This window comes from Atta colombica, unplaced genomic scaffold (assembly GCF_001594045.1).
Source record: "Atta colombica isolate Treedump-2 unplaced genomic scaffold, Acol1.0 scaffold19, whole genome shotgun sequence".
NCBI lineage: Eukaryota > Metazoa > Arthropoda > Insecta > Hymenoptera > Formicidae > Atta > Atta colombica.
Genome location: NW_017259282.1, coordinates 425,611 through 447,345, shown reverse-complemented (window position 1 = coordinate 447,345; position 21,735 = coordinate 425,611). Strand labels below are relative to the sequence as shown.

The 21,735-nt window shown below is 34.0% G+C and overlaps 1 protein-coding gene across 9 annotated transcripts in view; it reads left to right on the top strand.

Annotated features, from left to right (window-relative positions):
• LOC108686812 (afadin) overlaps nucleotides 1–21,735 on the top strand; it is a 172,404-nt gene that overhangs the window by 54,811 nt on the left and 95,858 nt on the right. For all 9 annotated transcript variants that reach the window (XM_018192290.1, XM_018192289.1, XM_018192286.1 and 6 more), the window contains exons 2-3: nucleotides 11,183–11,294; nucleotides 11,367–11,559. In XM_018192290.1, coding sequence (XP_018047779.1) covers nucleotides 11,184–11,294; nucleotides 11,367–11,559 — 304 coding nt within the window. In that variant the 5' untranslated portion in view covers nucleotide 11,183. The remainder of the gene's footprint in view (nucleotides 1–11,182; nucleotides 11,295–11,366; nucleotides 11,560–21,735) is intronic.

The window sequence follows — 21,735 nt, the reverse complement described above, 5'->3', positions numbered from 1 at the left end:
ATATATATATATGTATATATTGTAACAGAATTACTGGAACACCCTATATATATAATATATATATATATATAGGGTGTTCCAGTAATTCTGTTACAAGCCAATAGCTCCGTTACCATTAATAATATGCGAAAATGCCTAAGGAAGAAATTGGTTTGAAGGAAAATACATTTTGGTGCGAATTATTTGTTTCTCAAGGTCATATTTTGAGAGCTTTAAAGGTCACCGATATTTTTTATATAGACTACATATTTTTATTATTACAGCATAATAACTGAGATCAAAACGAATCCAATGATCTATAATACCATGACCTTTGAATATGAAAAATTCATTATATGCGAAATTTTGAGGAATAGGTGCGAATAATGAAATAAGTACAATAAAAAGTTTGGCATAGAAAAATTTATTGTAATAAGTGTTCAAAATTGTTTCCATGAACTTCTAAACATTTTAATTCGAATATTAAACGAACGTCGCACATCTGCGAACATTTGGGGTGTTAGCAGCACAAATTTATTCGGATTCTTTCTTTCATGTCGTTATGTATCGTAGGCTTTTCATTTAAAATGTATCTGTCAAACTGTTTACTTACGATTTATTTCTTTGTCAGCGATAGCGGTATGCTTGTTTCCTCCTCAGATATGCATTTTATTATTATTAATTTTATGAAATTATTGGCTTAAGAATTTTTATATTATTGCAATATTGATTTTTATAATAGACATTAATTAACTATTGAGTCAATTGAGAGAATACAGCAAAATTGATACATAGCTCGTTCACACCAGCCACGAAAATCTGAGATTTACTATGATCGATTTGATGTATGTATTATACTAAAGATGACTCGTTTGAAATGTGTGATTTGAAATGATTGACTCATGAAACGTTTGTAACTTTGAAGAATATATTTTATTGTTAAATATATTCTATATTTATAGCACGACAATCCTGCTTGACTCATAATTCTTTTGAATTTCGATTTTAAGAACAAAAAATATTTCATCACTAGTTTTCAGCAGGTGGTGATTAATTTTTGAACGTGCATTTAAAAATCAATCACCACCTACTGAAAACTAGTAATATAAAATTAGTGAAATATTTTTTATTCTAAGATTAACTTAAAATATTGGATTGGCAAGGAAATAATTGCGTTTTTTTAGCTCAAAGTATTGTATATACAATATATCTTCGTCAATAATGAATGAAATTTAAATTTAAAAAGAGGGTTTTAAAACTTGAAATCTCTAATCTCTTTTAAAATCTCTTTTTACCACATTTTTTTAAGTTTATATGAGTTTGATAATTTTTACATATCAAAAACTACGCTGAAAAAAAACGGAAAATTTTCTTCTCACTTTGTGGATTTGTAACATGCAAAAAACAATTTGAGAAAATTTTCGACTATCATGACAGCTTGATGCTTTCCTTAAAATTGTTTTTTTTTTAATATTCCTATGATTTTTGGTTACTGAATTATCGCAGATTAAATAAAAGGATCGTTGATTTTTAATTGCTCATAATTCCATTAAAAATTGTCATATTTATTATTATCGCAATTTAAAAAAGAAATTCTTAAAGCTGAAACTTTATTAAGATATTTATATTAGTTGGTAAGTATTCTTTAAATGAGTAAGTGCTCTTTGTAAATGTGCTCTTTAAATTATGAACTATCAAGTTTTTCTTTATTTTAGCCGATATTTAAATTACTTTTAGATATCAGGCACGGTTGCATTATGCATAGATTTAATGCTTGCGGTACAGTGAACTCTTAAAAGAAATATGCAAAAGCACATTTTTTTAAGTTTTTAAGATAGAGGACAAGACGTACTGGGAGGGCAGACGAGATACGAGGAAGGGCAGGAATGCGTGGCATCTAACTGCTTCTGGAAGATTGTCTCAGTGGAAACTCCGAATTCGGTCATGGAAATTCTAAGTTAGTTATAAGATTCAAATTAATCGTCATGATCTAATTTTGACGAGAACTTTAATGTTAGTACTCTAGTACTCTAGTTAGCTAATAAAATTATTCAACACTTACTTAATTGAGTTAATCAAACGAAGTTGAAATCGATCGAGGGAATAGTTTAGTTAATAGTTTAAATTAAAGTTGAGACTACAGCAATTGACCTTGGTCAATAAACCAGTAACTGGAACATATGGATCTTATTGATGGCCTGGGATATTTTTCTAATTTTTAAATATGTAATGATTTAGAATAATTTTATGTTTACAATTTCATTTTTCAATTTTATTTTTCACAACTTTGTTTATATAGGTTAACTATGTATATATAATATATAATATATTTATACTTTATCAAGCGTTGTATTTTTTTTATATAAACAGTAATATTATAGGAGGGGGGAGAGAGAGAGAGAGAGAGAGAGAGAGAGAGAAGGGGAGTTAAAACTCTTAAAACTAATAACAAAAAACTTTAATTGGTGTATGTTTCTTTAGTGTTATAAAAATGTTTTTATGTTACAGGTTTACTTACTTTAATGTTAGATGATCACGGTAATCAAATTTATAAACTATTATGAGCGTCGATAGTATGCATTTTTCTCGAGCACGTTGTATCGTATGCATCTAACATTCATGCCCTATGGCGAAAATCATAATATATGATTTCAGTACCTCGGAGCCAGCGCACAGAATAGATCATGCGTCTGCTATGATAATTTATCTCGTATCACAGACGATTGCCAGTTTTGCGAGCAGTCCCGCATCGGAGGAAGGCCTCCGAAGAGACGTGCCCCTCGGCAGGGTTTAACAAGATTGGCCTAATAAAACCTCTCAGATTTTTGGATTGGATCCACTAAAAAAAAACTTACTAAAAAAACTTACTTAAAAAAATCTAAGATGAAATGTCGGTGTGCTTGGAATCGAAATTGCACTGCCATGAAGCGCTGATATAATAGAACGTTCGAAATGAAGTTCGATTTTGATGTACAAATCGAAATTCTTTTTATGGAAAAATTTTTAAGAATTTCGATTTTTTTTCAAAACTAAAAAATTTCAAACTGGCACAATTTTTGTTCTATAAATATAACAAAAACATAGAACAAAAATTAAAATTTTTGCTTTAAAACACTTACGTGAAGTTAATGAAAGTTAATTAACACACGCGCGCGCGCGCGCGCGCGTGTGTGTGTGTGTGTGTGATTTTTCCCTTCAATTATTTATTAAATTATTTATTAAATTATAATGAAAAATTATAATAAAATTCATGATTTCTCAAAAATGCTTTTCTTGAAAAAAAAAAAACTACAAGAAATCTATTATTACGTCAATAAGTTTTTAGAAAAACATAGTAAAACACATTTTTTTTGATTGATTCATTTTTATTTCTCAACATAATCTCCTTTCAGCTCAATACTTTGATCGATTCTCCAACTTTTTCAAGCGTCCGAATAATATGATTTGTCCAACTCTTCAAAATAAGCCTCTGTTTCGGTGATGAGCTGCTCTCTGGTGGTGAATCTCTTTCCTCCGAACCATTTCTTTAGATTTAGAAACAGGAAATAGTCGCAGAAGACTAAATCTGGCGAATATGCTGGATGGGGAAGCAATTCGTAGCGGAATTCATTGAATCGATGTCGGGCACGAATGAACTCGTGCATTGTTTTGATGGAAGAGCACTTTCTTCTTCGCTAAATGGGGACGTTTTTTCTTTAAAATGTTGTTGAAATATTCCATTAAGGCTGCATAGTAATCGCCATTGATCGCTTCGATGGAATGTAATTGATATGAATTATATCGTGTGCATCCCAAAAAACTGTGGCCATCATCTTTTCGGCCGATTTTACGGTCTTCGCCTTCTTCGGAGCTAGTTCACCCAGTGAAGTCCAAGTTGTTTTGATTGTTCCTTCGTTTCGAGTGTGAAGTAATCACAAGAGATTCATGTTTCGTTCACAGTAATGAATCGAACACAGAAATTCATCTGGATTACGTTGAAACATCTCCAAACATTGTTTTGAAATCGTCATACGATTTTATGGTCCACAGTGAACAAAAAAAGCGGCACCCATCTTGCCGATTTTTCATACCCAATTGTTCGTGCAAAATTGAAATCACTGTGCCATGTGATATGCCTCAACAAGCTCGCGCACTTTCTTCGATCAATCAAAACAATATCGTGGACTATCGATGATTATCGATGATTTCTGGCGTAGCAGCCTCAATTGGACATCCCGAACGAGGTGCATCATATGTGGATGTATGACCACGTTTAAATTCTTTCACCCAATTGTATACAGTCGCAAACGCTGGTGCAGATATGCTATGAACATTATCCATATATAACTCAGCTTTGATTTCTTTCGGCATTAAATCTTTCATATGTAGATGTTTGATGCATCTGATGTTGCACGAAACTTGTTTTTTTCATTTTACAAAAGATATAAAGGTTGTTCGCTTTAATCGTCTGCAGAAATGAAACTATGCGATGAATTCCGCTCAAAAGTTGAACAATACAGCTGAGAGATACTTGTCAAAAAGTAATGTGACACTGCGAGTGCCCTCTGACAGATTTTCTAAGAACTTATTGACTTGCCTATAAATAACAAATACTTTGATAAAAATTTTTTTCGATTTTTATGAAATTAAAAAATTATTTAACCCTTCATATAGTCACCATCAAAATCAATGTTATTTGATAGGCTGGGATCATCAAAATCAATGTTATTTGATTTTTGGCACATGCGCGTCGAATGTATAAGCTTCAGAAACGTATCTAGTAAACAGTAGTTCATTAGTCGCCCATGCATTAAACAATTTTTGAAAATTATAATATATTTTTTATATTTTATATATATAACTATAATATATTTGTATATTTAAGTCGGACTAATCTTGTACAAGGATCTACACAAATATCCTTCAATAATGGAATTAATGATTTGCGTGAAAAGCAATATTGTATTCAGCATAAAATGTTAATTTAATTTCGACTCGTTTGAGTTTTATCTTTATGTAATAAATTCTATTAATTTTTTTTATTATCATTATTAATCGGATCAATCGATTTTTTGTATTTTCAATATATTTGACCATTTGTGAGTGAATTTGTGTGACTGAATCAAATCTATTATTTAGCAGATCTGATGAGTTTCTTGCACGCAGAACATAATGCTTTATTTTCTTGATGATAAGGAGTCATCCATCCTTTAAAAATATTCTCATCTAGCAATGAAGATTGGAATTCCTTAATCTTGCTTTTCTTAATTACTCCTTTTCAATGCCCATTTCTCCTACATTGGCTTATTATGTTCCCTGCCTCATCATCGTATATACGTCAAAAATCCGATCCGTTTAACAACACACTGATCAAAATGACGCGAGCACTCTTTCCCGATCAATCTTTTACACTAAATTTCAGAACCTTTCTGGCTTTGGAAGGACGCGTACCTGCCATCTACTGAAGGTTTAAAGCGTCAACTATCGATAGAGATGTTTAGCTTTTTAATCTGATCGTTAGTATACGTTTAGCAGCCATTCACGCAAAAAGCGTTTTTTTTCTCGAATCAGTGTCAACAAGCGTGACCAACGTGTCGTTTTTGTTTAAAAAATATGATTTATATTTTTGCATTAAATTGCAAAAATAAGCAAGATGTGAATTGTGTCCTTCAAATAAGGATAAAAAAAAAATGAGGGAAGAATCAGTCGTGCTTACGATCTGTGTGTGATAAATACAGACTCTGTTTGTGTACTGACAAGGTGACAAGATTTCGGTTTGTATAATAAATTAGTGAAAATCTTCGATATTAGTAAAAGTTGAGCATAAGATGTGAATTAAGAAAAGACCGTATAAGTCATAGATTCCAAGAAAATTTAATGCTAATACCGATGATACTGTAACTTTCAAATGCCGTAACTCGGAAAATTTTTATAAAAAAAAGGTTTGTAACCAGTGTTCTAAAAACATCTTAATGTCAACTAGAAAGATATGCTATAAAAAATAGAGTTCTGTTTAAGATTTTTGTGTTGACCTTGAAAAAAACTTCATTTTCTGAAGTCATTCCAAGATCAAATTAATATCATTTGATAAATTTTTTAAAACTATTATTTTTATTTCAAAAATAATTGTTTTGTTTTGTTTATTTTTTAAATAAATTAATATTTTTTGAGATATTAACCGTTCCCCAACTTTTACCATGCACTATAATATCAAATTTCTTGAAACCTACGACTTACAAGGTCCTGCCTTTTTTTTAATTTACATTTTATATTATCAACTTTTACTGATATCAAGGATTTTCACTAACTTGTACAAATCAAGATGGTCCCTTATGAGATTGCGGTGAAGGGTAACATTTTCTATATATTCTTTGTATTTTACATTTTTCACTTATATTTGTCTTCAGTATTATTAATAATAATAATTTTTACATTAATAATAACTTAAACTACAATAAATAGCCTTTTATCCGATTTAATCTTTTTTACATCTAAAAAATGATTATCTTCTACCTTCAAAATAAATATTTTTTATTAAACGCCTGTAACTATACTATTTTGTTTTTAAGTATATCTTAAGAATATTAAGGGTTAAAATTGCATTTGAAAATATTATAAATTTAAAAGTTGTGAATTTTTTTAAGTAAAAATATTTATTTTTTCGAAGTCAGCACATTTACGATTGTTTTTTAGTGTTAAAATTAAATTTTTCACTACAATGCCATTGTTCCATTTTCTTCAAAATTATATACTGTAATTTTTTGGAGTCAGTGGAACTAATTGATAACACTATTGATTGATAACACTTTAGAAATGGTTTGGCTCATTTTAAGAGTAACTATCATGTGACTTTTTAAAAGTATTAACTAGTGAATGAGTTAATTTAATTTAGTTTTAGTTTTAATTCTTCTCTAAATATTAATTGTAATAAATATAAAATGTATTAAAAACTTCATTTTTATTTTTTTGTGCAAATTTATAAAAAAATCATAATGAGTATACGTAATGAATATTTTAAGACTCACGTGATAGAAATATTTTTTATAAAAAAGTTAATTGAATAAAAAATCATGATCGGTCAAAAACTAATCGGGTCGATTTGGCATGGAATGCTTCTTATACATATATGTGTGCGTGCATATTATTATTTCAAAATATCAGTTATATTACAGTAGCTGCGTTCAATAGAAAAAACAGCTATGCAACTGATGTACTCTTTAATATCATTAGCTTATACATTTGGATTCACGAAAATCTAATGGTAAGCCAATTATTAAAAATCTTGAAACGGTTGCAGTTTCTTTTTCTACTGAACATAGCTTATTGTTAAATTACTTTTTTCCCTTGCTTTGTTTCGGAAAATATTCGAGAGGAACAATAGGGAGTTTGCATAAATTTGGAAAAATATTACATTTTGTAATTTATATATATATTTTTTTTAACTGCAATTTTAAAATAATTTTTTAACGTAAATTATGCAAGAAAATAAATAATAAAGTATTGCATTATTTGAAAGGCTGAAAACAGTTTAGATATGAGCCCTCCCGAACGCGCTGTGATGTCATACTGCAACAACGAAACCATAATTATTTAGAGAAGAAATTATAATAATTTATTTTAAAAATGAGCAAAGGAAATACATATAAAACGTGTTTTATACTTTTATATAAAAGCACAATTAAAACACAAAAAATTGTCCTTTTATATGTTTCAAGCTAAAAATGTGAGAAAAAAGTAGTTTAAAAGTGTTTACATCATGTTGATGAATTAGGAAATGGAATTATTTTTGTTGTGAAGATTCATCATTTTGATATATGTATTATATAAAATATGTATTTTTTTGCTCTTTAATTAAAACAATAATAAAAATATTAATCATGTTTATGTAAAAGTACCTAATATAATCTTAAACATAAGCTAAAACATTGAATGTCAAATGTAAAAGTATTTTGGGATTTTGTAAAATTATTTTACATCTAAAATTATTTTAAAATTATAATTCATAATTAATAAAGAACATGTTTTTATTGGAATTGTATTCTTAAATTTAAAATATCACACGCATGCAGCATGTACGCATGCACTAAATTTTATTTTAGTTTTTTAGTACCTACCTATTGCTAAAAACTACAAATTTTATTAGCGTAGCTTCGGCAAATACGCGTTGGGATTTACGCCGCAGAAGTCAGAAAAAATAGAAGGAGTGAGCGTAATTTTCCTGCAACTACTCTGTTACATGCCTTTATGTTATATTAGTATTGTGTTACGATTTTAACTTCTTACTGTTAATATTAATGAAATTATTGTAAGTTGAATCGATTTGTTATTGTAATAAGTACGCCATTACAAATTATAATCTATAAAATAATTAATATAAGGCAAGTAAAAGATTTATGTCCATTTCCACCAACGTAGATTAACTTTAATCTCGGTTCAACTTCGTCTTTTTTTAATTCTAAAGATTAGACAAAGAGTAAGTAGAAATGGGCATTAGTGGTTATTTCGTAATACATATAGTGGAATAGTAAAACATGTTGTGTAGCAAAATATAATGCTTTGCTTTCGTATTCTTTGTTTAATTTGTTGTCTTATATATCTCACCTGTTTGGGATATATGGCATTTTTAGCAAGCGGAATTTATGCCCAAAGCATACAAAATGTGCAGATTGAATTTAGTACACTAAATGCAATAAACGCATTATATGAAATGTATATCTTATGTCATAACACTTGTAATATATATAGGAAGATTGTAATTATTATTTATTACTTCATATATACCATTTTTATTCCTTTATAAACATTTTAAGTTATTGTGTCATTATACTTCTTATTTATATGTATTATTTGTAAATTTTTCAGCTGTACATATCGTACATACCTCTCCTCTCCCCTTCTTCTATGTAGCCATATATCCCCTATGGAATATATGGCAAAAATGCAAGGATTTTAAAAAGTTTATTTTTTAATATGAAAAATAAATGTTTCAGATTTTTAATATTTTTTTCATAGTAGATAGTACAAAGTTTTTACTAGATATAATTTGTTTACTTTAAACATAATAAATAATACTTGATAAATTAAGTTTTTGATGCGGCGTGTATACCGGAGTTACCCTAAAAAAAACGTAAATTTATAATAATGCATATTTCCATAATAAACAAAAAAAAATATTTTTGTTATGTAAACTCCCTATTGTTTTAAAATTAATATGAAGTGCCATATTAAGTAGTGATTTAGTGTTAGAATTTAAATGACTTATCAATAAAATAAAGAAACATATCATAAAGAAGAAAGTCAAACTGAAAACACAATGTTTAGATTATTTATTATTAAAGAATAATTACAATTAAAAATTTAGATGTTAAAGTTTATATACAAAGTATATTATTATTATTTTAATTAATGCATAAAATATCTCTTGAACTATCAATGAATTTTAGAGAAAAATGTTTCAGACAAAAGTTATATGGTTTAAAACAATAACGTTTGCCAATCCTGAGTATTATATAAAAGAAATATTTTGTTATGAAACTTGTTTTAGCTTACATTTTACTATGAAGCTGGAAGCCGATTAAATTAAAAACCCGATTTTTGCAATTTCGCTTTTAAAAATTTTATAATAAATAAAATGGAATGTTCCTATTCGCAGATACATGTTTTTATACTGATATTAGTGATATTTTATCTCCTAGAAATAATACTGCATTATGAGACTTATCTGACCTATCTATATTTTCTGATGCTGTGAAAGTGCATGCAGAGTCAGATTTTGTAAATTGGTTTTTGAAAAATTATAATTACGTGTATAAAAATTATAATTGCACTATATAGTTGGAATATTTTTATTTTATTGTTTTCTTTCCAAAAAAAATCGCTCTGTCGAGCCTTTAGGTGACTAATTAGATGTACAACTTTGCTTCCGCCGTTTTTTTCCGAAATTCGAGACTTTATTGTAAAAAACTGGTTATACATTTATGATTCAAAGTATTGTCCATCGCTGACCACTACTTTCTCCCATCTTTCGGGTAGCGTACGAATCCCGCGTCGAAAAAACTGGTCATCTTTTGAGGCTATCCACGAATCGATCCAATTTTTTACTTCTTCATAAGACCGGAAGTGCTGGTCAGCCAGGCCGTGTGCCATTGATTGAAACAAGTGATAGTCAGAGGGAGCAACGTCTGGAGAATACGGCGGGTGGCATAGGACTTCTCATTTCAACGTTTCCAAGTATGTCTTGACCACTTTCGAAACATGGGGTCGAGCATTGTCATGCTGCAAAATCACTTTATCGTGTCTCTCGTTGTATTGCGGCCGTTTGTCTTTCAATGCTCGGCTCAAACGCATCAATTGCGTTCGATACCGATCGCCTGTGATTGTTTCAGTCGGTTTTAACAGTTCATAATACACTACGCCGAGCTGATCCCTACAGAGCATGACCTTGGACGTCAAAATCACCGTTCTTGAAGCGTTGAAACCACTCACGACACGTTCTTTCACTAATAGCGGCCTCATAAGTATTTGAGAGCATTCGATGAGCCTCAGCCGCAGATTTCTTCATATTGAAGCAAAAAATTAAAACCTCCCGCAAATGACGAGAATTTGGCTCGTAAACTGACATTTTCAATCGAGAATAACTTTATGATGCAGACACAAATCGACTAATGTTTCTATGGGATTATGTTGACAGATGTCCAAGTTTATTGTATGATGTCTATGATCTATTTATTTCGACCACCACTTACCGCTGAAGCCATCTATAGGAAAACGGCGGAAGCAAAGTTGTACACCTAATATAATAATGAATATTGCAATTAAAATGCTATTTATGCAATATTTTAGCCATAATTTTATAAAGAAATTCGTCTTCAACTAAAAATCTCCATAGTTTCTCCAATTGATCCTTAAAAAATAAATGTACGTTTATGCGTTGAAAAGAAAGAAAGTAACGATTCTGAGTGCAAAAAGTGCAAATAACACGAACAGATCTAATATATTTGATTCAATTATAATGTATAATACGATATTGTATAAGAATTTCTAAAGGTGCATTCTATTTATCCTTATTATGCATTCTTAGTTCTTTAATTAAAAAGAAAAGCTTGCGATTATGCGGTGCAATTAAGAAATCGTAACCTGTTTAATAATTCGTACAAGTTGTACAATTTTCGCAACTGTATCGATTGATTACAATTATATACACGTCGTCCGTCGTGTTTTTCAGGATGGCAACGGAATTGGTGAATAAAAAGGCGGAGCGGGACGCTCTCAGGGGAGTTATACAGCAATGGAATGCCAATCGCTTGGACCTGTTTGAACTTTCGGAGCCCAACGAAGTGAGTGTCGCATCTAAATTTTGCAAAATCGTTTCCGCCTTCAGTCGAGTTGTATTACTTTTTTCTCAATAGGACTTGGAGTTTCACGGCGTGATGAGGTTTTATTTCCAAGACAGCGGTCAAAAAGTCGCTACTAAATGCATCAGGGTTGCCTCGGACGCGACTAGCCAGGCAGTGATAGAAACGCTTATAGAAAAATTTCGTCCCGACATGAGAATGCTGTCCGTCCCAGAATATGCTCTTTACGAGATTCATGAGAATGGAGGTGAGTTACATCATCGATATGCTGATTCTACAATGTCGATAGATGGTAGTCTTATCGACGAAATTGATCAATAGCTAACTTGTACGACTAACATTGGTTGGCCAGCTTCACCGATTAAGATTAATAATTTCCGACTGTAAACTCATTGTAGAATTAGCATAATATAAGTTTGCATGATTTTTAAAAAAGAATAATAATTTTCTATTGTTTTTTTCTGTTGTGCTGAATCTGAATACATTAGTGAAAATGTTTTATCATGTCAGGTTTTTGAGAAAAATAAAGTTGAAATTCCTGAAAAGCATATTTTTTATTATTTTTTAAAATTTGTAGCTGATGCACTTGACGTGCGAGACATTTCGAAAAGATGAGCTTAAATTAATTCTTGAATTATACTTTAACATAAAAAAAAAGAATTTTTTACAGCCAGTATCGAATCTCTGACGAGCTTTGTTTTTAAAGTATTTCTCCTATAATCGTAACTAAAAAGTTAATCGCGTATAATCTACGAATATGCCTCTCCGCGCGTACTCTCTGAATCTGTGTACGAACCAAAGAGATTGTATATATAGAGTAGTAAGAAATAAGAGTCCCTGTAAATGGAAATGTTAGACAGTAGAAAAGGAAAGCATACGGGATGGCTGGAGAAAGAATCAAAGAAGAGTGGACTCATCCGAAAGTCATGTTGAAGCGTGTTGAAATAAGTAGGAGATATAATAGGAGCGTGATGAAACTATTGTATCGTATTATAGTATAGTATTGTATGATATATTGTATGACAATATGTACATACACATACATGCACATGAGCTGTAAATGGCGGAACCAATCAGAAAAGAGAAACATACTCCGCTTCACTGTCTCTTGATTTTCTCTGGGGATTATCTTTATCTTTGTCTTTATCTTGTCTAATATTGCGCGCATTGAATTTTGAAAGCTAAGTGAGGTGGCATCGAGGAGAGGAAGTATTAAGTGTACAAATGAATAATTCAAATGTTTTTTAGTAGTTAAGAAATTAATTTTAAAATCATTGATTTTCCCGCTCTTTTACGATTATGTAATGTTGTTGACATATAGCTATTAAAAATAACATTTAGTATGGCGAAAGGCTTAACATAATCTTCGAAAATATTCAGTTCAGTAAAGTGCATTTGGTGGGATGACAAAGGCATGCTCTATTATGAGCTGATGGAACCGGGTAAAACAATTACTGCAGACTGCTCAACGCCATTTAATTCGCTTGAGTCAAGAATTGAAATAAACACGCCCGTATACTGGAAAACATCTTATGAAATTGTTGCTTGATAATGCCAGGCTTCATATTGCTTCCAAAATAAAAGATATAATGAATCTTGGCTGGGATAGCCAAAGATCTTATAGCATCTGGCGTATTCACCAGACATCGCACGCATGCACTCACGCACGCACGCACGCACGCACGCACGCACGCACGCACGCACGCACGCACGCACGCACGCACGCACGCACGCACGCACGCACGCACACACACGTCATCGCACCCGCCTATATACGTAAGGCTATCTAATCTACTTAAACTACGCTGATGAATTCAGCTTCCGTTTACAAATTCGTATTGCCTCGTTTGCCTCTTCATTCCTCCCTCCCTCCCCTCTCCCCTCTCTCTCTCTCTCGATTTCAGCCTTTCATCGTTCAATCTATCCTCTCTCCTCTCCCTAATTCCCTTGTCTATCTCTCCCCCTCACCCTCCTCTCCTAATACTCTATCAATTACTTTCTGTCAGTTTTTCCTTTCATCTTCTTCTCACTCTCTCCCACACATGTTCCCATGATTCCATCTCGAAACTACACAATCTACATTTCCTTTCCTCTTCTCCTTCCTAAATTTCCTCTTCCTTATTTCTCTCACTTGCCTCATTCTTGCCGCTGTTTTCTCTATTCTTTCTTTTATGAGCCTCTTGTCTCCCGTTTGTCTGAAGTGTGTACCAAGTACTTAAATTCCTTTACTTCCTCAATTTTTTTCCCCCTCCATTCAAACTTTTTTTATCTTCCACCTCCTTTTCTAAATTCCATTATTTTAGTATTCAATTCCATTATTTTAGTATTCAATTTCAAATCCTTTTTTATATCCCTCCAATCTCTCCGTTATACTCTTCATTTCGCCTTTATTTTCTGCCATCAAAACCATGTCATCCGCGTATGTCATCATAAATACTTTTCTCTCTCGTACTTTTCTCTCTCCTCATACCCTTCCATTTCACTTTTCTCATTTCTTCTTCCAGATCCGCTACCAAAAAATTAAACAACAAGAGACTCAGCGGGTACCCATGTCTTACCTCTTTTGCCGTCCAGAAATCTTCTCCCATCTCTTCTCCATTTTTGATTTTGCTTTTCGTTTCTCTTACCACCTCTTTACTAATTCATCTCTCAACTCTTTCTTTCTTATCGCTTCTATTAAAATTTCCTTGTTCACCGTGTCAAATGCTGCTCTAAGATCCACGAACATTACCACTATCCCTTCCCCTTTCCTCCCTGTCTATTTATCAAATAATTTTGCGCATATACGTTGATTATCGTCTCTTTTCCTTTTCTAAATCCTGTCTGATTATCCTATATCAGTTGCTTCTCTTCCATTTCTTTCCTTACCCTCTCCACCAGAATCGCCATGTACACTTTGTATAGAGAAGATGTCAGTGTCACTCCTCTGTACTCCCTTCCTCTCTCCCTTTCTTCCTTATTACTATAAGCCCTACTTTCCATTCTTCCGGCTAACCCTTCCATATCCTATTACAAATCTCTCACTCCCAATTCCTCAATCTCCTTCCCCCCCATATCTCCAAATTTCATTTGGTATCCCGTCTCCTTCATTGGCCTTTTCATTCTTTAACTTTTCCTTTTTTTTTTTCATTATTTTCTTCATTTCTTCTCCTTATTTCTCTTTCTCCGTTCCGCTCTCTTCCCTTCCGCCTCTTCATCCCTCCTAGAAGTTCCATAAAATACTCTTCCATAAAATATTAACCACTCTATCATTTCTTTATTTACCCTTGTGTTGTGTCCTTCTTCTTCATGTTCACCACCTCCCATATTTGGCTCTCCATTTTTATTCGTTCCACTATTCTACTTCTTATCTATTTCTCATTTTCTTCCTATTTTTTTCTTTTACATAATTCCTTACATCTATATTCTCTTTCTCTCCCTATACTTCTCCTTCTCTCCTATTTCTGCTTTGCATGCTCTCAAAATTCTTCTCATCTCTTTCCTCTTTCTCCTACACACCTCATTCCACCATCTCTTCCTTTTTTCCTTTCTCCCTCCCAATTTCCTTTCTATTTTTTCTAGCGTTTTCCTAATTCTTCTCCAATTTCTCTTGAGTTCCTCATCTCTCCCCCTCCATTCTGCCCAACTTCCTTCTAAATGTTTTCCTACCTTCCTCATTCCCTCCATATCCCTTTCCCTCCTTTTCTTCCAACCTTCTTTCTTTTTTTTCTGTTATCTCTCTCTCCTAATCCACGTAACCGGGTGATGATCTGACTATATTTTTTCCTACCTCGTATAATTTTCTCTTTTATTGTTTTATCAGTATATAATCGATGACCGACTTTTCTCTTCCTCTTGTACGTCTGTTGGAAACGTGATGCGAGGAAAAGCGATGGGAATGCACAATACAATGTAACATAGGTTTAGTATAATGAAATCGTTTAATGGAAAGTAGTACACCACATATCGAGAAACACCACTCAGGTTCAGAGGTAACGAGAGACTGCCGGGTCACATGGCGGCAATGTTATCTGTGGATTGGCTGAGGGACCGAGGTGTCCAACATCTTTCTCCTTAAAGAAGTCACCATTGAGAGTAACTTTTGACAGACGAGTCCAGTACAAATCTTCTGGGGGCTATTCAGTGTCCAGTCGTCATCCGGACACGTAGGGGGCACAGGAGCAAGGGAGCCCCCTTTCCAGACGTGATTAATATGTCGGTCGATGATTTTGCCGTCATCGAGATTGAGTAGGTTTGATTTTTGATGTGGCCCTGATGATAATACCTTGTTCCTCTTCTGTCCTTACGATTAATACCACTAATAACTCCCGCCGTTAAATGGTATAGTCGAGTAACGTGCTTCGAAAATTGCTTCGATTGTCTTGTTGTTTAATTAAGTGTTCCACAGAAACACCTGGATTCGGAGTGTTAGGTTTCGGGAGTCATTTGGTAAACGGAGAGTTCATACGGCATCCAAAAAAGAGGTCAGTTGAAGCAAGGGGTGTAACAATAACTGTAAAGAAAATCAAATATAGCTGCTGCTTCCAATTGGATGGATCCTTAGCGATTGCTCTCTTTATGTTATCCATCATCCTTTCGGCCTAGCCAATAAATTGTGGGTGTTGACCGGGAAAAGTAAATGAGAGATTTGCATATCCCTGCAAAGTGTGGCGAAGGTTTCTAAAATGAACTGCGTTCCATGGTTTGTGATAAGCACGTCTGAGGGTCTGTAATTGTAAAAAAATTCTCGACAAAGATCGACAGTGAGATTAGCCAATATAGTAGCAGTGATAGTGACATCGATGAATTTGGAAAACGCATCTACGAAAATGAGCAGATATTGGCCGTCGACTGGACCAGTGTAGTCTGATGTACGCGTTCCACATAGGGCGTGTTGGAGTGGGCTACGGATTCAGTATCTTTACTGGAAGTTTCACAGCGCAAGGATTACCCTGGTGAATGAGACATTCGATGTCTTCCGCCATTTTCGGCCAATGCATATACTCGCGATTTGGTTCTACGTATTTCAGAATGATTTTTGTGAAGCTAAGATCGTCGGTCTGAGTTTCGCAGGGATGATGACTTTGTCGCCGAGGAGTTGATGATGTTTAGATTTTCCGCGCGTCTCTTGTAGTGTTTCAAAGCTGAACTTTACTTTCTAGCCTTGTTTGATGGCTTGAGAAACAGATCGTAGAAGAGGGCACTCTTTAGTTGCTAACTTCAGTTTGTCTCGAAGTTGTTTACCAAAAAAATCGATTGACAAATTTTTGATCAGAAAGAGCTCTGATTCGAAATCATGGATGCAAGCTACTTGAAGTTTTTTAGTTGTCACGACGAAAATTATCGATTAAATGAGAGAGAGTGTGTCTGCTTGGCCAAAATCCTTAATATGTATTCGATTGAAGTCTTACCCTAGTAATCATATTGCCCAACATTTAAGCCGAGCGGCAGTCGTTGGTTTGAATCTCCTAGTGTTGTTTATCTGTAATAGTGCCACAAGGGATTTGTGGTCCGTTTGTAGTATAAATCTTCTTCCTCAGACTTATGGAATCGCTCGACGACTGTGACGAGCTTCTTTCTCCAATTAGAGAATAGTTGCGCCAGTGAGACTCCGCCATGTGAGAGACCGCGTGTTCATGGCCGTTAAGATCACGTTGTAGGAGAATAGCACCGAATAGCACAAGCATCGGTTGCTACCAAAGTTTTCGAAGGATCGTAATGTTCCAATAGAAGAGGGTTCAGCATAACCTTTTTGATTTGTTCGAACGCTGAGTAATGAGATTTGTTTCAAACCCAGGGTTGGTTTTTGCGAATGAATTCTTCCAGAGAGTGCTTTAATTGATGTAGGTGAGGAATAAATTTTTCATAATAATTCACCATACCAAGGAAACTCTGTACTTCTGGGACAGAGGTAGGTTTCGGCACGTTAACTACAGCACTGGTAGCTTCTTGCTCAGCTGAAATGCCATAGAAGTTTATGATCCGTCCTAAGTATTTGATTTCCTTCAATGCGAATTGGCATTTTTCAACTCTGAGTTTCCAATCTCGCCTTGCAGGCGTGCCTTGCAGAATGCAAGCGGATATTGTGTTTCCTGTTGAGAGGAATCTAGGATTACGATGTCGTTTAAATATGCATATATTCCAGGGAGATCGGAGAATGTGAAATCCATCGCCTGCTGGAAAATAGCTGGAGTCGTTTTAATTATATAAAATATAAAATAATATATAAAATAAAGCCGTTTTCCAAAAGGTAGACGCTTAAATCTTAAAGTCCTTTTGGTGTTGTAATAGTTGTTATGTCACGATGAGCCTTGTTAATCTCCAATTGGAAGAACGCGTCACTGAGATCCAATAAGTTGAAGAAGCAATCACCATTCAATTTTGACATGATCTTTCTACTGAGAGCAGCAGGTGCTTGTTGTTCATAATCACGTTATTAATTCCCGTTGAAAAATCAACAGATGGAATTTGCCGTTCTTTTTCTTCGCGATAATGATGGGCGATCAGATTTCTATACGTTCGATATCATTTGAGACGAGACGCGACGAGTTCCTCGTCAAGTAGGCTTTCCATGGTGGCGAACGGAATCTGGTGGCATTGCGATTGCACAGGGCGAGCACTTGCAAAGTAAAGCTTTGCTTTACTTTGAAGTCGCGGCACGTGCCTAATTCTTTTAGCGAATAGATTCGGAAAACGATGGAGGACGTTTTCGAGATACACGTCGTGCTCTGACGCGACTTCGCGATTGACCGCACTCAAAGGATACGCGGACTGTTCGCACGACAAATTCGTAGCAGGTACATTCTCGGATATTAACGATGCACAAGCGTTTTGTGCGTGATCTTCAGATAGTTTGAGGCAAATTTGATAACGATACGGACCATAGATTAAAATTAATACTATCTGATGTTTGAGCCGAATAGACATATGTCGTCTCGCTACGCGACGTCGATGTAAATATCACCTATGCAATCGAGGGCTCAAATTGCGCAATAAAATCTGCCGATAATGTCAAGTTCATTACCGCCAGTGTGTTTGACGACGTGTCGCTCGGAACAAGTTTTGGTGATCGAGGCGAATCTTTCTTGCCAATAACCGTAATATCTGACCCCGTATCATATTGGAAAATTACAGGGTTACCGAGCACGGAAATCACGTATTGTCATCGACATTTATCGATCGCGAAGAGCGAGTGAATTTTGATGCTACTTGATTTAACGGTCTTTAGACTGTTCACTCACGCTACATTATCTTTCGTTTGTTCGGCACTTGAGCGACACACTTTCGCGACTTTTGATCGAACACTTATTGCAGATCGCGTCATGGAAGGTACATTTTGCACGTGGATGTATGCCGCCATAACTGTTACACTTTATACTTGCGACGGCGAGCTTATTGCTACCTTCCAGCGTTTCCGTTTCGGAATGTTTTTCTTTTTAGACAACGAAACCTTTTACACTGAAAGTTGAGAATGTTTCGTTGTATTTTTCAATGTTTTTAAGCCGGAAGAAACGTTCGCGTGTGCTTCGAGCTCTGCGACGATGTCCTTGAATAAAGTGTCTTGGTTCTTCTCATTCATGCAGAGAGCGATTTTCTTTAGCTTGTTATCCTTAGAGTAGAATGATTGCAACAAAAGAAGGATGTGAAGACAACTTAGAACGATCGAAGTCGTCTGCATGACAGTTGATGCGATCAAAGTGTCCGTGATCGGAATCGACTTGTCGTAACATTAAAATAAAATTTCTATACGACGGCGAATAATGGGAACTTTGTCTCGGAAAAGTTCTTTCAACGTTTTAATGAGTTCGTGTTGAGGCATGCGCGAATTCGTAGGCGCGACATAATCTACTAACCTGTCAAATTCTGCTTGATCGAGCTTGTCTAGCACCAAACGTGTTTGCATTTGAGGTGGCAAACAGGTGGCAAACCAGGTTTTGCTTCCGTGACGATTGTGTACTCGTAACGTAGCTATTTTGTAAAAGGTTTTATGTCGCCAGATTGTCGTAATGATATTTCTCTACACGACTACTTAGATGATTGTAAGTCTCAGAGAGAGACGATATGTTAACTGGCGATGCCGCTTCTTGGTGAAGTTGGAGAAGGCTGTTAATGGCGGCCGATCAAAGCCTCGATCTGTTTCATCGTGTTCGTCATCCTCGGTTGAAACATTATCACGTTTTCACTTTAAAATCCGTAGAAAAAAAAGAAGGGTCCGCAGCAGTTGGGGACGTGGTGCGAGGAAAAGCGATGGCACGGGCTATGCAACACGGGTTTAGTATAATGAAATCGTTTAATGGAAAATTGTACCACGTATCGAGAAGCACCGCTCAGGCCTGAGAGCCGCATGGCGGCAGTGCCATCTGTGGCTCGGCCGAAGAACCGAAGTACTCAATGTCCATTTCCCTTCCTTATTTTCCTCTATCCCCCTATTCAAAATTATCTATCCTCTCTCACTCAACTCTAACAATTTCCTTTCTTCTCCATTTATTTTTTTATTCTTTGAATTCCTTCCTTGCTCTTTCTCTTCACATTCCTCCCCTTCAAGTCACCCTCTTTCCGTTCCCGTTCTCGCATTAAAATTCCCTCCCACTATTGTTCTCACTCCTCTTTTCTCTTCTATCGATTCCCTTAAATTCTCCAGTTTCTTTCAGATCTCTATTTACGTAGAATTAATATTTCTTGATACTTCCAGCTATTTTTTCCACATCTTATCTTCCCTATCATTATTCCTTTCACCTCTTTTTCCTCTTCATCACCCCTTTCGATCAACTTTCTCCTTATTCCTATTATTATTCCTATTATTATACTCCCTATCACTCTCTCTTCTTATTCTTCCTTGTTACTGTCTGTACCTTTCATTCATATCCACATCCCCTTGATCACAGTATAAATACATACAGTATGGACACTGAGCGTCGGCACATTTGATGTAGTCACATAACTCGCCGCCATGTTGTAGGTTGGAAAAGTGCTTATAAATATGAGTTTTTATAAAACTACATAATGATTTTTCTAAAAAAAAAAAAGATATAATTCGGTCGTGAAAATTGTTTATAGCGAGTATATTTTTACATCAGAATTATATAATATAATGTTAAAGAACTCATTATATAAAAATAATATTCATATTAATCATAATAACATTAAACAGTAATAAGTAAATTAAAAATAATTGATTAAATACTATATTGTGAATAATTATGTATGAAAAAATAATATATTGCATGAAAATTATAATTAAATGTGTAGTTGTAATTTAATAATATACGTTTACGTACGCATGCACCACACACATACATACAATTATATAAAATTTCATATTTAGTAAATGTTTTACAATATATGCAAGTTACATAATGTTTTCATACAATAGTATTACGTCATTTTTAGAAAATCGGATAAAAAATTTATTTAAACAAATGAAAAAACTTTTATTATAAAAGAGCATCTTCAGTCCTATTAAACTCATTATTAAACTCATTATTGAAATTTTTACTATTACATTTGTAATTGATATTTTGCACTGAAATTGTTTTACTTGACACTGTCTGATTGTCGTTAACAGATTTACCTCCAAAAACAAAGCGCGCCAAAAATTCGACGATGACTGTAAAAGATTCATAATTCATTCACAATATTTTTATATTAATCCTCATGTTCTGTTCTGGTCTATTTGATCCGAAATCATTTTTGTTGCTCTGTTATATTTTTACGTGATGAGTGAGCGTTTCTGATATTTTATGATTTTGTTTTATATTATAACTTAAATATATTAATTTGACTAAGAAAGCTTTAATAATTTTTTTTAAGTTTTAATTATTATTGGGAGTACAAATAATTCGGTCCGTTTCCCTAAAAATGCCTCCAGCTGTTGTGAATGACAGCTGATTTTGGCGGTTTCAGAGAGGTTAATTTGCTAATAATATTCAGCTTATATCGCTTTGAGTTTCGTACAAAAACCTTGATTTTTACTGTGTTTAAAATGTCGAATTTTGTGTTAACCAAGCAACATTTGCGGGAAGTTTTGATTTTCTGCTTTAATTGGAAGAAAAGCGTGGCTGAAGCCCATTAAATGCTTGTCGAAGTTTATGTTGACACTGTTCCAACTGATAAATCATGTAGGGAATGGTTTTGACGTTTCAAGGATGGAGATTTCAGCGTTGAAGACAAGCCTTGCTCTGGACAGTCAAAAAAATTCGAAGACAAAGAATTAGAGGCAAGCATTACTCGAAGAAGATCAGAGTCAAACGCAAGAGGAACTTGCAGAATCATTGAGGGTAACTCTACAAGCCGTTTCTGTACGATTGAGAGCCCATGATTCAAAACAAGGAAATTAGGTGCCTTATGAACTGAAATCGAGAGATGTTGAAAGGCGATTTTTCACTTGCGAACAGCTGATTCAAAGACAACAGAGAAAAGGTTTTTTTTTGCATCGGATTGTGAC